General features: G+C 29.3%; 2 protein-coding genes across 2 annotated transcripts; both read left to right on the forward strand.

Moving 5' to 3' along the window:
• Window positions 1-215: 215 nt before the first annotated feature.
• On the forward strand, window positions 216-8,088 carry LOC123193050. Its single transcript, XM_044605822.1, has 8 exons — window positions 216-584; window positions 3,242-3,526; window positions 3,927-3,986; window positions 4,083-4,292; window positions 6,192-6,307; window positions 6,456-6,553; window positions 7,336-7,460; window positions 7,537-8,088. The coding sequence occupies exons 1-8, from the start codon at window positions 384-386 to the stop codon at window positions 7,696-7,698; spliced, it is 1,257 nt and encodes a 418-aa protein (XP_044461757.1). The 5' UTR covers window positions 216-383; the 3' UTR covers window positions 7,699-8,088.
• Window positions 8,089-13,987: 5,899 nt separating this feature from the next.
• Window positions 13,988-16,767, forward strand: LOC123192418 (protein LATERAL ROOT PRIMORDIUM 1). The gene is made up of 3 exons (XM_044604959.1): window positions 13,988-14,759; window positions 15,070-15,377; window positions 16,463-16,767. The coding sequence occupies exons 1-2, from the start codon at window positions 14,042-14,044 to the stop codon at window positions 15,372-15,374; spliced, it is 1,023 nt and encodes a 340-aa protein (XP_044460894.1). The 5' UTR covers window positions 13,988-14,041; the 3' UTR covers window positions 15,375-15,377; window positions 16,463-16,767.
• The last annotated feature ends 877 nt before the right edge of the window (window positions 16,768-17,644 follow it).

A 17,644-nucleotide genomic window follows, 5' to 3' on the forward strand; every position in this document is an offset into this window, starting at 1 on the left:
TTTTAGTTTTTAAAAATATTTTAATAAATAATAATTTTATTTTTAATAATATTAATAAAATTTAATAAATAAATAATTATTTAAAATTTCAATAATTAATCAATAAAAATTAGATGGGGAATAATCATTCGGCGTATTATTTATTTTTCTATTTCAACTAAAAGACATGCAATTGATAAATTGAAACTATTTTTCAAAAATAAAATATCTTAAGTAAATCCACATATCTCTGTCCCTTTCCTTCATCCCCTAGATATCTTTAATTTCTCTTACTTTTCAATCATTTGTACCAAGCAAAACCTTCACTTTCTTCCTCCTCCCTTCAATATTTAGAGTTTATTTTCCCACTATTTTGTATTCCATAATCTCCTTCTTTGTAAATCATGAATATTTCGTTTAACGCTGCACTGTCGTTTTGTCATTTTCCAAATTTCTCCAAATATCCTTCGCCGTCGTTCTCCTTGTCGACGCGTTTCCGAGTAGTGTGCCGTGGTGGATTCCATGCGCCGTATGCCGCGAGTGAGCTGAAGTTGGCGTTGCACGACGCTTTGGATTCCTCTGGAATCGATACAACCTATGCTAGAGTAATCATTCTCATTTTTTTTTTTCAGTAATTCGTTGATTATATTGATTTATGTTCATCCGCAACTTGTGTTTCTTCTATCTGGGTTTGTTGGTTTTTGGAGTTTTTCATTATGGGTCGTGTTATATTTATAACATTAACGTATCCTTTTTTTCATGAATTTGGATGCTTCTGGTGAGTAGGATTAACTTTTATCTTTCTTTTTTATTTTTCATTTAAGTGGTTTCTGACTGTTTTTTTTTTTTTTTGAGGTGCTTTACATTGTGGTTTCTGTTTTTCATGATTTCAGATGCTTTTAATGAAACGGATTGAATTTTATCTTTTGTGTGTGTGTGTGTGTGTGTGTGTGTAATTTGCTTTTATCTCTGGATTTGTTGGTTTTGGTGTTAATATATTAATAATAGACATGTGTCTGTTTTACATGAATTTTGATGCTTTTATTGAGTCATTAATTTTTCCCTGTCTTTTTGTGTAAGGTTTGTGGGGGGCTTGTTATAGTTACCTGGTATTGTGTCTGTTTTTCACAAATTTTGATGCTTTTATTCAGTCAGATTAATTTTTGTAGTGTGGTTGTGCGTAATTTAAGTGATTTTTCTATCTGGGTTTGTTGGTTTTTGGTGTTTTACATTCTTGAATTTTAATGCTTTTGTTGAGCGAGATTGATGCTATTCATCTGAATTTCTGTACTTTAAGTCATTCTGCAATCTGGGTCTGTTGATTTGTAGTGTTTTGCATTGTGGGTCCTGTTGTATATAATATTAGCATGTCTGTAATTTCTTAAATTTTGATGCCTTTGTTGAGTTAGATTGATGCTGTTCATCTCTGTACTCTAAGTCATTTTCAATCTGGGTTTGCTGATTTTTGGTTTTTTGCATTGTATTGTTATATTTATAATATCAAGATGTTTGTTTTTCAATGTTTTTGATGCTTTCATTGAACCATCATGATGTTCTTGTGATTTTAAGTAATTCAAGTGATTTGCTATCTGGGTTTGCTTATTTTTCATGTTTTATATCGTGGATCTTTGTAGCAAATTCATGTTTATAACATTAAAATGTATGTTTTTCATGGATTTTTAGGTTTATATTGAGTCAGAAGAACGTTTATATTTTGCTGTTGTGAAATTTAAATGTTCTTGCTGTCCTGGTTTGTTGATTTTTGGTGCTTTACATAGCTGCTTTCTTTATATTTATAATCCTAGCATGACTGTTTTTCAGGAACTTTGGTCCTCTTAATGAATCAGATTGATACTCCCCATATGATTCTGTGTAATCTGTTACTTTTCCATATGGGTTTGTTGCTTTTTTGGTATTTTAGATTGTTGGTTTGTGTATTTCTTCAGTAATAATGTAGCGAAGTCATGTTTATAATCTCAAAATCTATGTTTATCATGAAATTTGATGCTTTTTATCTTTTGGGAGATTAATTTTTATCTTATTTTGCAAAGTTTAAGAGTTTTTGTTATTTGGGTCTGTTGATTTTTCATGCATTTGTTCTGTGCTTCTGTGGTTAATAATATTTAAGCATTTGTCCTCAAGCTAATGACAAAATAAGAATTGTAATACTAGATCATTTTAGTAAAATATAATGCCGGACCTATAGGCCCTAACTGTTTCTGTTTTCACATTTTGTGGCCTGGTTCTTAATAAGCCAGTGTCAGGGCGGTCCTGTATTTCTGTAATTTCTAGTTTCCATATTATATTGTAGTAGCCATATCTAATCCTTGCAAAATGAAAAGAATCCTGATTGTTTCAGAACTTCTTCTGGAATTTAATGTTACTTGGAATCTTTATCAATAGAACCTTGAATATAAGCAAATTTGAACCATATTTCTTTCGCATTATCTTTTGTATTTAGGGTTCCGTTTTCGGTGTCATTCCAGAACTTTCATTATTGAATTCAGTTAATCTGTGGAAGTCTAAAATATCTGTTTATAAGTGCTTGTCATGGTAAGAATTACACGTGAAAAATGACATTCATATATAAAAAAATTACTAGGCAATATTAGTCAGGAACAGAGATGAATCTTTAGAAGTTAAAAAAAATTTATTAACGTGATTTTAATCTTATGCATGAAAGATACTTGAACACCTGAAGAATTTGTTGAAGATTTATAGCTAACACTTCTACCAGATGTTCTATTTTCTAATTGTAGATGATGTTGACTGTAAATGAAAAGATAATGTTCAATATGAAGAAAAAGGAAGATGACATTGTTTTTACAGACATGAGAATTATATGAATTATGTTGTTTATATATGTCTACTCTGGTGAATCTTATAACTGTAGTTAATGAAGGGTTTGAACCTAATTTACGGAGAACTTGTTCATGGACTTAAGTATCCATTATTTGCTATTAGTCAAAGGCATGTTAATTACTTTTCATAGTGAACTGAGAAATATTACTGGTTGCTCATATTGATGTGCATTGTATCTTCCAAAAGGATGAAAGAAATAACAACAGATAAGCCAATGTTTGTTAGATTTGTGCACCAGGTGACTTGTGTTTTGCCATTGTTTTTACCAGAAATACATGTTTGTACTTTCTGATTATATCAGTGGGATGAGTAAATTGAATAATATGTGAACTTTTTTATATCTCTTTATTCTATGAAAGTTAAATTCTTTAATTTCAGTTCTTCTTTTATGTTTAAACAGGAGGCTAGAGAGGGATTTTGCTCTCAGATCAATAAATTATCCAATATTGAAAGGGAGACCAGTATTAGCATTAATAGATGTGTTGATTTGGGTAAAACGGCTCTTCATATAGCAGCAGAGGATGACTCCCTAATATCACATTCATCAGTTCCTCTCCCTGTAGATGCTTTCATCGAGCGATTGGATGATCTTTCCATGGGATATTGCCCTCATTATAACTCATCTTTGAATTCATCACGAGAAAATTTTTTGGATAGCATAGAGAGATATTTGTTTGATAAAAAGGTTGATAGACATGTTTACAGTGGTTAATTTAGTATTCGTGTTAATGTTTTTTAAGTTATAGTTTTACTCAAAGAAGAAATGCATAAGAGGAAGGAGTACCTTTTTATATTTTTATAACACTTAGAAGTTTATAAGTATAAGTGGTTAGCAGGTTAATATTGTCATGCATGTTTGTGTTGTGTGTTTGATCTCAGTAATGCTTGTTTACTTATAGCTAAGTCCATTTGAACTCTAATAATATTTATTTAATTTTCATTGTGATTAGTATATGATAACATATTTAGTAAGAATTCTTTGTTAAGTTTTTGCTTTTCTGGCTGTGTAGTGTATAGTGTATAGTGTATAGTGTACTTTCAGGCAGTGGAGCATATTTACAACTGATTTGATGATTTCTTGTTAGGGTTTCCGGAGAACCACTGTGAGTAATCAAATAGATCCAAGGGCACTATATCTTCACTCAGTATGGAATTCTTCTTCTCTCGATAATTTTATATTCCTCATTGGAGAAAAATTATCATAAGGGAATTTCAGTTATTTATCTTAGCATCATGAGCAGGTTTTAACACATCGCTCGGGCTCTGCTGTTATGCTGTCGCTTATATACTCAGAAATCTTGAAAATGCTTCGCTTATGGGGCCTTGTAGATTTTGATGTGGAGATAGCATTCCCTCTTGATCTTCATGGACTTCCTAGGGGATATCAGAAGCAGAAGAGCAAGGAATCTGATCAGCCACACATTATGACTGTGCAATTATTGTTGGAGAAGGTAATTTTGTATGCTTGCTCACATTAGTATATATATTTTTTCCTGTATTCAGCAAACCTCAAGTTAAGTTGAGTTACTAGATACATTTTATTTGGTGTTTTTGTTTGAAATTAAAAAAAAATGAATTTATAGATAAGAATAAGAAGCTTGATTTTGTGTTCTGAGAATTTGAAAATGCGTTAATAAAAATGGTAAATTTTTTATTTTGAAAAAGCAATATCTGAACATAAAAACAGTAGAAATGTGTTTGGTATCATTTCTTATGATAAATATAAAATTTTGGAGAATGAAAGGATGGAAAACATCTTTTTTGAAGTTTTGTGCTTTCACTTCTTAAAGAAAGATTGAATTCTTCATTTTTCCTACTTTTTTATTTTAGAAAGGGTAAAATGGTAAGTGAGCAAATATCTGTGTCATGATAACTTTTTTCTGGAACTAATGAGCAAATCAACAGGGGATTCACTTGTGTTGGAAGCTCAAGTGGAAATCAGGGATCATATATCTCTCCCACTTTCAGTTTGTTGCCTTATTAGATTTATTAGACCAATATGGTACTAAGGAGCTAAAGTAATAATTTGCAATTCACATATGACAAATTGCATTATGGAAAATTAGGAGCGTAGACTAAAGATTCATTATGGTATTTGAATGTGTGCACTTTACTGTGAAAATGTTAGAAATTTCTTTATGTCTGTCATAGATGCGTTAGTTGGCTTTGGAAATGATTATTGATTTTTCGTGTTTCTTTCTTTCTTTTTTTTTTTAATTCTCATTGTTGGATCATTTTACATAGATCATGGGTATTTTTCCCTGTAAGATTCAATTGAAGAAAAAATACAGTATGGTGCTGTTTTAGATCAATGCTTGTGTAATAGTTGCTTTTCTTGACAATTGTCAATTAACTAATTTGCTAATGCATATACTCTAATTTCTCATAAAGATGGCATGTTAAATATTCACAAGATTCATGAAATTCATATGCATTTATGAGACTTTGGTTCATAATTCCACTTCAATGCATTTGAAATGAAGTTAAGCTTAGACATTCATTTATGTTTTACAAAATTAATAATGTGTGATACATTGTCAGAAATATATTGGGCCTATAAGTGTAGAGATTGAAATTCATATTACGCAAAACCAATTGACTTGTGTTAAAATCCAATCCACACATTTATATATCACTCACTTAATTTTATTAGATGTAGAACTTTCTTCTTTTTTATTTGAGTCTTCAATACCCTCGCTCAAGTGTAACCACTATAGGTTGTTAGACTCGCCGTTTAGCTCAGTTAGTTTTTGGCTGAGTGCATTGTCACTTATATTCAGGAACACTTTAAGCTATTAAATCTGTTGTTTGACTCATGTTTTAATACTATGTTAGAAATATATTAAGTTTATAAGTGTAGAGATCGAAATTCATATTACACAAAACCAATTGACTTGTGTTAAAGTTCAATCCACACATTTATATACCACTCACTTTACTTAATTTTATTAGATGTGAGACTCTATTTTTTTTAATTTAAGTCTCCAACATACCTGAAGGGGTTATAAAAAAAAATTAGAATAGAATAGAAATGGAAATCATTGACATATTAAATGCTAGAATTAGATATACAAAGATATTCAAATAAGGTTTTCCATTTTGAGAAAACATAGTAATGTGATTTCATGTGAGTTTAGCATATCATTGCTAGCATTCTCAAAAATGCCCTTCATATAAGAAACAATATCAAATAAACTCTATGCAATTGACTTTTTTTTTGGATTCTTTGTGAGATGTTCCTATATATATTAACGGTATGGCTGCTATCTTTCAGGCTCTTTATTAGGTTTATGTATGGCAATGCCTGCTTCAGTTTATATTTGCTCACAGTATTACACAATGCTGTGCAGATTTTGAGGAATTTAAAGAGTGCTTTCTGGCCATTTCAACATGATTTCTCCCAGAGTTTATTCTTAAGGGCAGCACATGCTGCTAACTGCATTGAACAATTAAACAGTGAATACAGGTAGTTTAATCTATGTAGCAAACTAATCTTTGATTATATGGAAACTCTTAGATAAATTTTTTAATCTCCAATGAGATTTGTTTCTTCTCCCTTCCCCCCTTCTGGGCTTTATTTATTTTTTTCTGATTTTGTCAATTTTCTACTGTAGTGGCTTACAGCATGCATCAGCAAAGTCTGCTAAACACAGGTTAGAGCGTGGTGTTTGGACTACTGTATGCTTTGGGGATATGAGACGTGCATTAGCTGGTATGTATTTGTAAGATAATAAAAGTGATTAGCAATTCCTTTTTGTACTTATACACTGATTATGCAAGAATGTGATCCAGAAAAACAAGATATATTTGGCATGATGTTGTTTAGATATTTTCATGTAAAGCCATAGAGATGGAACTTGATCCATTATGGACCCATGATGGTTTTGCACATTTAGTGCTGAAAGGAGTTATTAATGTAGTATGCTATATACTTTTTTTAACAATTTGCATTTATTTTGAGAGTTGTCGGAAGAAATTCCTAGCCATTTTGTATACTAAGTTTGATTACTAACTTTTATAATGTTTTGATCTATTTTCTAGATTTTGTAGTAGAGTTGAAGCAAACATAAAGATAAGTTGAAGATAAAGAACACTTGGAGTAGAGCTTTGTTTACATATCCCATCTTTGCTTTCTCTTCTCCTCTTCATTGTTTCTTCGCTTCTCAAAACCAAGATTTGTATAGAAGTCACTTTAAGGAAAGAGGAGTTATTTTTATTCTAGAAATTTTGCATCTGTTTCTCCCTTATTTGTGTTGAGTTACTATTCCTTTACTTATATCAGTAAATTTCTAAACCCTATAAATAACTTATTTCTATTTTTCGGATATTGACTGAATAGAGAGGATTAATTAACATGATTGAATTATTTCCTGCTTTGTCTCTCACTGTATATTTTCCTCTAATTTTGTTTCTTATCTCATTTCATTTCTTTTCTTCATGCATTGCTCTGGCATATATATAGATTTTATCTGGAAATTGTTACCATTGTTACAGCATGCGAGCGTCTTATTCTCTTAGAAATGGATGTCAATGAGTTAAGAGATTACAGCATTCTTCTCTATCATTGTGGACTTTATGAGCAAGCTCTGGAATATCTCAAGTTGTATCAGGAAGCAAAGGTAGAATTTTCTGCACATGACTTAAATGACTTGTATCTTGTAACGAACAGACTAAGAATTCTTATCAACATTACAGAGCTCTTCACTACAAAAGCCACCATCCAATCCAACTAGCGCCTTGGAGGATGATGCCGTGGAGAAATTGATGGTACGCCTCAAGCTCATTTCAATGGAGCAAGGCTTGAGCAAGCTCTCATGCATCAAAACATTTATCAGTAATAACTCTGAACCATGGTAGTTCGTTATGCCATCTGCCCTGCATGCAGCACTGGTAAACCGGTGATGAAATCATTTCACGAGTATTTTATCAAATTTGATTGTGCATTTCTACATTGTTAGAGAATCTGAGAAGTGGTTGCAGTTCATCCCCCATTGGCATGTCAAAAACATTGTTGTCATATCAGAGAGGGATAGACGGGGTACACCGGATCTGTTATAAACATGTTCCAGAGATCTGTAGGCATGAAATGAGATTTAAAAGGTTCTGGGTTTTTTGCCATCTTTGTAATGGTGTCAAAAGTTTCAATTGCCATACTTCTAACATGTACCAGTGTTTGTAGATTTCTGTTTGTGTGATATTATAATACTTGTATATATCTGGAAATAAAGGAAACTTCGAAATTTTGTATGTTCGTGTGCTTGGAAGTAGAATAAAACTGCACTTATTTTAACTGTGTATTTGGCTCTAATCTACCCTCATACATCGCACCATGAATTCAAGTGGGGCAAATATTACTTCAAAGAAAGTGTAATATCTCTTTCGTATCAATTTTTTGAAGACTTTTTTTTTTTTTTTAAAAGAAAATGATCCCAACTATATAATAAAAGAAATCTAATCAAATGAATATAAAGTGTGATTTGATTATTAAGCATGGTTTTAACTTGGCAAATTCTATTAAACATTTCTCATTTAAAAAATATCTTTATTATATAATATTTTAAATATTTAAATTGCTTTAATGCATTCCAAATGTGTTTCTAACATATACTCTTTTGTCATTTCGTGTAGAAAATTTGTAGGTATTAGCCTCTCATCTCTACAAGAATTCTTTCATTTTTTTTTTTAAATTAAGACTTGTTGTATTTATTGGATATATAAATTTAAGACATAATAATTAGATATATAATTATTATACTAATTTTGTTAATCTTTAGGATTGTTTGATAACTTTTTCGATATTACATATTTACCCTCATAGATGAAAATATAAATTTGGGTGAATTCTTAAATTAAACAAAAAAAAAAATATTAAACATTGATATACGTATAGAATATAATAAATTTCAACTAGTGGTAGTTTATTTGCAAATTTTAAAAGATGACCAAACCCATGAAATTTATATATATTACTTATCCTAATCGAATTTCAATATTTTTATTAGAAAGTTTTGCAAGATTGCTAAACTTTATAAGAAAATTTAACTTCTAAATTTTGTATCTATATCATTGAAAACGTTATTAAAAATATCAAAAATCCTTATAGATTTAATTTTTTTACCTATCCTTAAAAAATTAGAAGGCTTTTGATCGAAAAAATTAAAAATTATTTTAGTAATCTATATTTCTTATTTATATTATTTTGTTTGGTTTATAAGTAATAAAAGATTTTGATAATAAAGATTCTGATAATATTCTATTATCAATGATGATTTATAAATAATAAAATATTTTAGTAATATTTTATTATTAATAATGATATAATAAATAATATAAAAGATAATTTGATTACTATCTCTACTTTAAATATTAAAAAATTATCAAAATAATTTTAATTTTTATTATAATTATATCTTTATTTATTAATTTTTAAATAAAAATAATCTTATTTTTAATTAATATAATCAAAACATAAAAAAATTTTAAAATAATTATATTTTAAAAAAATTAGATGATATAATATAATAAATTATATTCAATAACTTTTGAATAATATATTTCTAAAATAATATTTTATTTTTTAATAAAATATCATCCCAATCAAACTTGACACTAATTGAATTTAAAATACTCATCATCATCTCTCTCTGGTAGTGCCAGGTCAAGTCCATAGCCCAAGACCAAGGTAAGGATAACTTTTGATCCACTGAACTTTTCTATCCCTATCCTATCCTATCCCAGGTTTCACTAGCCCAGTAGGTAGTAGGTAGTAGGTAGGCTGCAGACGCAGACCACATAGAAGCAAATATGGCAAGGCCAGGAGATAGGCTAATTTAGGTTTGGTCAGGGTAGCCCCTAGTCTAGACTTATTCTCATCTAGGAATAGGAGTAGGCTGGTCCACCATACAGCCCCCTATTATTACTGCTTTGTTGGGCTCTCTGAAACAAACGCCTACATCAGCCTCATGTTTTATCTTTTTGTGCTGTTTTACCTAATTTTCTTGCCTTATTATTCAAGCCCTTGCAAACAATCTTATCCATACACTTGTCCTCTACCATGCTCATCTTTTTAAATTTTAAATTTTAATCATTTATAATTTTATTAGGTTTACATCTTTATATATAATTTGAGTATATAAATATTTATATTTGATTATGATTAAAACTTTGGGTTATTCTTCTTATAGTTAGGTATAAAAGATTAAGAATAACACTAATAAACTTCTTTTCTTCGATTGTTCCTAACACTAGAGATAGACATGCATATGATAAAACTCTTATTAAAAAAAAAAACCTTAGATTAAACACATTTGCTTTAATAATGTCATTAACAGATTTACATACTTGACAATATGACCTTCTAATCTTGTGTTTACTACTCGTATACTTATTATTAGGGTAGATTCTCATACTCACGTACTACCCCTGTTGCTTCTTAATTTATGTGTGCTAGTTTATATGTACAAAGCCTTTAACTTGTTACCCACATTTAATAACATTTTGTAAATGCCATTATATTATATTAAATGTGACATATTTAACCATAGTTATACTACCTTAGGCAATTAAATGTAATATAATTAGACATTTCCTATATAGCACAAGTAGAGAAACAAACCAAGGGAAATAGTCCGAGTTTTAAATTTTAGTTGAATTTGGTTAAAACACCTTATTTGTCAAAAATTTGTTAAATGTATTAAACAAAAGTTGGTCGATTATGGCCTATTTTCGTTGAAACTCTTTATATGACCAAATGAACAAACTTTTGTTAGTTTAATGCAATTGAAATCCTTTTTTCAACCATTTTTTGAGTAATATTATGTGTACCCATTTTTAGTACACAATTCATATACACAGTGATGTGTCATCATACAATTAGGTGATTTTAAAACATGTATCACCATATGATAAAAAAATATCTAATCACATGATGACACTTCATTTATGTACATAAATTATGTACAAAAAATGAGTACATATAGTTTCATTGCCATTTTTTTCTATTTTTCTATCGAAAATTAAGGGTTTCAACTATAAATTACAAACTTAAAATCCTTAGTTTTATAGTTGAAACCCATAGATTCCATTAGAATTGTAGCTACTAAAACCCAATAACTATTTAAATTGTTAATCTAGGGTTTCAACCAACTTACATGATTCAATCAACAATAAATACCATGATAATTATCTATATTTTGAATAGGGGTTGAAGAATGTTGCCTTGAATGAAAAAAAAAATGATAAGGATGGAAAAATTCAATTAAAAGCTTGAAATTCAATGAAGAACTTGAGATTTGATAAAAATAGAGAGGAGTGAAGATAAAGAGTAAAATAATTAACCATTAATAAGTGTCATTTGGTGAAAAATTAAAAAGTAAAATGAGTCATTTTTCGATTCTTATCTCCTAATAGTGCCGGTTAATATAATTTTTCAAAATATTTTATTATATTTTAATTTTAAAAGGTCATTTTTGAATATTAAAAATTACTCAATTTTTGAAAGATTTGTGTGTGTATATATATAAAATTATTTCAATGAAAATTTTCTAATTATAATGACTAATTAGATTTTTGGTTGATATTTTAATTATATATATAGTAGTAATATAATTATGATAGGTGATTTTAATTATTAATATATATATATATATATATATATATATATATATATATATATATATATATATATAATTACAATTATAATTATTAAAATATTATTAAACATTATAACTCCATCACTAGTTACAATAAAATATGAATCCTTCAATTATTGCCTTATTGGGTCCGACAGCCTAACATGACCTGACGCAATGGGTGTTTCGAAGTGTGAAATTTGTATGATGAATTGTTTAATTATTAAATTCGTAAAAGATACCCACAATTAATATTTTTCTAATTAAGGGGATATGATTAGCTTGCAATTTGCAAAATTGTTAATTTCAAATTCATTGCTATTTCTTTATCACAAATATATCATTTCAAATACTATACATTTTGAATCAATTCTCATAATATTGGACCTATAATTAAGAATTTATACCAGTTTTAGACTATAAAAAATATTATATGTATTTAATTTTAAATATTTAATAATATATTATTATGTAATTAAATAGTATTATAAATAAAAAAAATTAATAATGGGTCCACTTAAAAAGTGGGTGAGAAAAACACATGTATGGTTTATGAAAAGCCTCACTCTTTTTTTTTTTTAATTTAAATTATTGAAAAGAAAGCATTTATATTGACATTTAAAATTCTTAAAAGTAAAATATAAGAACAATATTATATATGTCTATTTTAAATACATAAATAAATATATATTTATGAGTATATATTTATGTATCATTATGTGATTTAATATTATTTTATTTTTAATTTAAAATTATTTAATTATATAATAATATATATTAAATGATAATTTTATTGAAAATAAAAACTTTATTATAAAAGGTTATATGACAAGACTCAACATAAGACCTTTATAAAAGGAAAAAAAAAAAAATTCAAGTACATAGCAATGCATAATATTTCAAATTTGAACCTTTAATCTATGATATGAGTGGAAATAATGATAAATGATGCTATTCTGGAAGCCACAGGTTCAATTCAAACATAATGGTAGTAATGCTTGCAGCACTAGAATTTCTCATTCAAAATATTCCTTTAGAATGAGATAGAGTTAACTTAAAAAATAATTTTGTTTTATAGGCTAAAAGACTTGTTCCCACCCAAGGTTTGATGTAAATCAAAAGTTTTATCCGTCAATTTTCAAAAACTTAAATACTCACCTAGAAGTCAATTTATGTTAAAAATCTTAGTTAAAGTTAGAAGTAAAATCGTTATTTAATAAAAAAAAATTTAAAAATTAAAATTTTATCACATTTCTCCCTTATGTTAAAAAATCTATCATTTTTCTCTCACATAAGGTTTGAAAAATAAGCATTTCTTTTCTAGGGTTTGTAGTTTTGTCTTGTTGCTGCTCCTCTAATGACCAAAGCCAACCAACCTCTACACTAACACTCTTCCCTCTCTTGGACGATGATGAATCATCATCCAGACGAAAAAGATTTGTGTGTCGCACAGATCTGTTTTGTCTTTTCATCGACTATTCGTCATTGTCCAAGAGAGAGAGAAGTGCTGGTATGAAGGTTGGTTAACTCTAATCAATGAAGGAGTAATAGTAAAGTAAAACTACAAACCCTATGAGCAAAATGTTTATTTTTCAAATTTTACGCATAAAATAAATGATGGATTTTTAAACATAGAGGAGAAATGTGATGAAACTTTAATTTTTTAAAATTCTTTATTAAATGATTATTTTACCCATAACTCTAACTAAAATTTTTAACAAAAATCGACTTATGAGTAAATATTTAAGTTTTTGAAAATTAGAAAATAAGACCGTAGAATTACATCAAATCTTAAATGGGAACAAGTCTTTTGGCCTTTTTTATATGAATAATTAATTATGTTGTCACTCGAATCACATGAAAACCAATTCATAAGCTACTTTTTTTAAGACTATTTTAAGCAAAACATTATTAGTTTTGTTAATAAGCGAGATTTGAATATGATCAACTTTGATCAAAACATGGACAAATTTGTTAATTTTTTTTTTTTTAATAACAAAGAACTTCATTCGAATTTAGCTCTTTGAATATGACCATTTTTGTATACACTCCTTGGCTAATTTATAATGACGTATAGATTTGGTTTAATGTAGCATAAAAGTTTTTTTAAATCAATCAGAAAAACTTTTTTTAAAAAATTTTTTAAATCAAACTAAATTATTTTAAATTTTAAATCAAACTAAACCAAAGTAAAAAAATACGATTTAGATCACAGTTTGAATTATTAAAATTATAGATTTTTAAATATATATTATTTAATAAAATTAATCGAATTATAATTTTTTAAAACATAATATTAACATATAAATTTATTGAGTTAAACTAAACTATTTTACAAATTAAACTAAATCAAATTATAATGTTTAAATAATTTGATTCGATTTTATAATTTGAATCAAATTATAGACACCCCTAGATATGGGCTATTTTCATATACACTCTTTGGCTAATTTAATTAGTGATTGAAATTGAAATCTCCACCATTAATATTGACAAATATTAAAAAGAAATATTGAAATAAAAAATTTTCTATATGAATTAGTGAAAATGAAGAGGCTGAGGTAGAAAGAATGATGGTGAATTCAGGTAATGCGCAATTTCCACTACCAACTGCGGTCACCCCAACTACTTCCACTACTCTACCTTCCACCACCGTCAGCAACGCCAAGCAATGGCCTCCTCCTCCTCCTCCTCCTCTCTTCTCCCACCACCCCACATTTCCTCCCGACCACGCCTCTTCTGCCTTGCTTGGCCTCCACAACATCCTCCTCATCACCCCCTCCTCCTCCTGCCACCACCACCACCACCACCATCACATTCATGAACAGCCACCACCCTTCTCTGCCTCCCCTGGCGAGCCCAGCTTCTGGAGTTCCCTCAAGAAACGTCATGATTCCGCCACTAATGAAAACAACAAAGCTCATGATGCTCAAGATGATAATGATAACGAAGAAGAAGATGATCATGAAAACCAAAACTTCATGAAAGTTTGCAAAGATTGCGGCAACAGGGCCAAGAAAGAGTGCAGTTTTAGCCGGTGTAGGACTTGCTGCAAGAGCCGCGGTTATGACTGCGCTACTCACGTGAGGAGCACTTGGATCCCAGCTTCAAAACGCAGAGACAAGAAGCTCGCTATGGACGGCAGGTCTTCAGCTTCTGCGTCTTCTTCTTCTGGTGCTAAAAGGTCAAGAATTCCTGTTCCAGCTTTGTCTTCTGACAATCTCACCACCACCACCTCTTCTGATTTTCATCTCCCCACTCTTTGTTTCACCGGCTCTGTCCCCCAAGGTATGCTCAAAATCCTATCTCTATTTAAACAAAAATAAATGAATAAATACTTCCCAAAAAAAAAAAAAAGAACAAATAAATAAACTCGAGTCTTTATTAATTATTATGAAATTGCGTTGTCTCAGCAGCATGTGGCCATAGGCACTCGACACCAGTTCGATTCATAAAAGGATAAAAGAAATACAATTTTTGATGTGTTGATACACTAATTTTTAGTCTTATTATAGTGTACTTAACGTGTGTCTTTAGATAATCATATGAAATTTAGTGAAAAAATGTGATATGGATTTGTTTTGTGGGGGCGAAACAGATGCGAGCTTCAAGAAGGCATTACCGGGGCAAGTGAAGGCCCCGGCCGTTTTCAGGTGCATAAGTGTGACTTCCATTAGTGATGGAGAAGATAATGAGGTTGGATATGTGGGTAGAGTGAACATCAGTGGCCATGTTTTTAAGGGGTTTCTTTATGACCAAGGAGTTTGTAATGAGAAGAATTTGTTCCCTTGCATTTCATCAAAAACGCATAATATGGAAGCTAATTCTAGTGCAAAAAATAGGGACTCTTCTTCTTCCCCAATTGTTGATCCTTCTAGTACTTTTGCAGCCTCTGCCACTTGAAAGGTATATCTTTTGAAACTAGTGCTTTGTTTTTGGATGTAAATTGAGGGATGGAGCCACCAAATGCTGAGTGGGGGTTCTTTGCCCCTACCGACCTTAAAAAATATAGTTAATCCCCTTATATTTTGTACTGAATTTGTAACAAAAACCCGCTTAGTTTTTATGTTTAATGGGTCCTTTTCATTTCAACACCAACATGAAGTCGGCTTCAAACTTGACCTTAAAGTTTAAGTAAACTCTTAATGAAACTCTTTAATATTAAATGTTAAGATCTGAAAAGCTTAGCAGAAAATTCGTTCACTTTTTATGTTCAACATATGTCTGCAGTTGATATAAAAAAGCCTTGAGAAAGTATGAGATTTCAGGCTTTTGTTTAGATTCATTGGTCTTACTGGGAATATTAAAAGGGCATAACTTCAAAGATTTATAAAGAAGCAAGTTTTGCTGTTGTTGCAGGGTCAATGCCAATATTTGGTAAAAAAATAATTGGCTCCGCCTCAGCCTTCTTCCAAATCTTCTTACCTCTTATACAATTTAGCTTTAGAGTCTTTCATTCATGATTCATGCATCTAAACATGATTGATTTCCTCTCTTTTGATTGTTAATCAGTTTATGGAAATTGTTCTAGGGACCCCATTGTTATACAAAGTTTTCCATTTGCCCTTTTGAGCAAATCTTTTACCCATTTTGAGCCTGCATCATGCTTCACATCAATATCTTGGTTCACAGCTTTATATTTGCGCTATTAGCTTTCAATTTCCTTCAAAATGACTCTATCAGTCTAGTATAGATTCTGCTGACAAACACAAGAATTGCTCTTTTTTCCTTCTTCCAAAATTCAATTTGATGTTATTTCTCTTTCAAAAACTGTCTTAATCCTATTTCAGTGGTTTTTAAATCGATAAAACTCACAAAACTTCGGATGTTGCCAGGTCTAATCTTAAATAGTTTAGAGTCTGCAAAATTACAGCTTAAATATACAATTTTATGCATTGTGTTCCCTTTTTATCAATTCTATTTAGTTTCCCTTTTCGATTCAATGCAGACTAACACATTTTCACCAACACTAACAATATTTCATATTTCAGGTGGGAAGATCGATCCAAAAGCCAAAGCTACTATGAATATAAAACATGGTATATATTGTTAAGTTCAGTCATCTACTATAGAAGAAAATGTAGTGATTTATTGTGATGCCTAAACATAGTTGTAATAGCTTAATGAAGTGCTACTAGTATATCTGCTGTTGATACTCAACCCAGTTATCATTTTTGCTGCTACAGAATTTACTGAAACTGTGGTTTAATGTTAAGGAATGAGCTTTATCTAGCAGTTTGTTTCTGGTGTTAATTGAAGAGTACTTCAATCATTTATAAATACCTATTTTTATGCTTCTTTGCTTGCAATTAATCGATTCAATCTGACTAATACATTTATAATAGTTGTAATTATTTAGTTCATAAATGTTTTGTTTTTCATTCTATTCTAGTCAGTTTAAGATAAATAAATATAAAATTTATGATATAATTGACATTAGAGGGCCAAAAAAAAAAAATCTATTACGTATTTTAATTACTTCTAATGGATATATATAGTACCTTAAACAAATAAAAATTTATTTTTAATTTTCAATGAAAAAAGTGATATATTCTTATATGGATGGGTCAAAGTGTAAAATAAATTCTATCAAAATAGACCCAAAAAAAGAGAATATATGTAAAAGAATTAAAAAGATTTCTTTTTTGAGCATTTAGAAGCTTTTAGAACGTATCATTACTAAAACAAGCATATAGGCTTAAAAGAGACCAAAAACTTGTTTTAGGATTCATACTTTTTGTAAGACATTAATCTAGGCTGACGTGTGTACATTTGAACCGTCAGATTTACTTTAATATTTGTATAAACAACTATTATTAGTTGACAAATTTCACATCTATCTCAATTGTTATATTCAGTTGATAACAATACGATGGAGTTATAAAGATTAATAAAACTGATAGAATATTAAAATTTTTAGATAGAAGACCTCTGGATCTGAGTATCTATCACATTTATGAAAACTCATTTTCTTTATATTATATTTTTTTCTTGTTCTTTGCGCTTTTGAGTTTTTAGGCTTATTTAATCTCAACATCAATATTATGCTTGTGTACTGAAGTCATATGAGTCAACTTATTTACATATTTGTTTATTACACATATAACCAATCGTGTAAGAAATAATTATATTCGTAATCTCAACTTAAAAAAGAAAGAATTTGAGATAAATTG

Source organism: Mangifera indica, chromosome 12, assembly GCF_011075055.1.
Source record: "Mangifera indica cultivar Alphonso chromosome 12, CATAS_Mindica_2.1, whole genome shotgun sequence".
Classification (NCBI taxonomy): domain Eukaryota; kingdom Viridiplantae; phylum Streptophyta; class Magnoliopsida; order Sapindales; family Anacardiaceae; genus Mangifera; species Mangifera indica.

What these genes read in the sequence shown, in the direction of transcription:
- LOC123193050 (XM_044605822.1), top strand. Translation starts at nt 384, where the DNA reads ATGAATATTTCGTTTAACGCTGCACTGTCGTTTTGTCATTTTCCAAAT. An exon ending in TCGATACAACCTATGCTAGA is followed by an intron (nt 585 to 3,241) that starts GTAATCATTCTC and finishes ATGTTTAAACAG; the next exon opens with GAGGCTAGAGAGGGATTTTG. An exon ending in CAATTAAACAGTGAATACAG is followed by an intron (nt 6,308 to 6,455) that starts GTAGTTTAATCT and finishes TTTCTACTGTAG; the next exon opens with TGGCTTACAGCATGCATCAG.
- LOC123192418 (XM_044604959.1), top strand. Translation starts at nt 14,042, where the DNA reads ATGATGGTGAATTCAGGTAATGCGCAATTTCCACTACCAACTGCGGTC. An exon ending in CACCGGCTCTGTCCCCCAAG is followed by an intron (nt 14,760 to 15,069) that starts GTATGCTCAAAA and finishes GGGGCGAAACAG; the next exon opens with ATGCGAGCTTCAAGAAGGCA.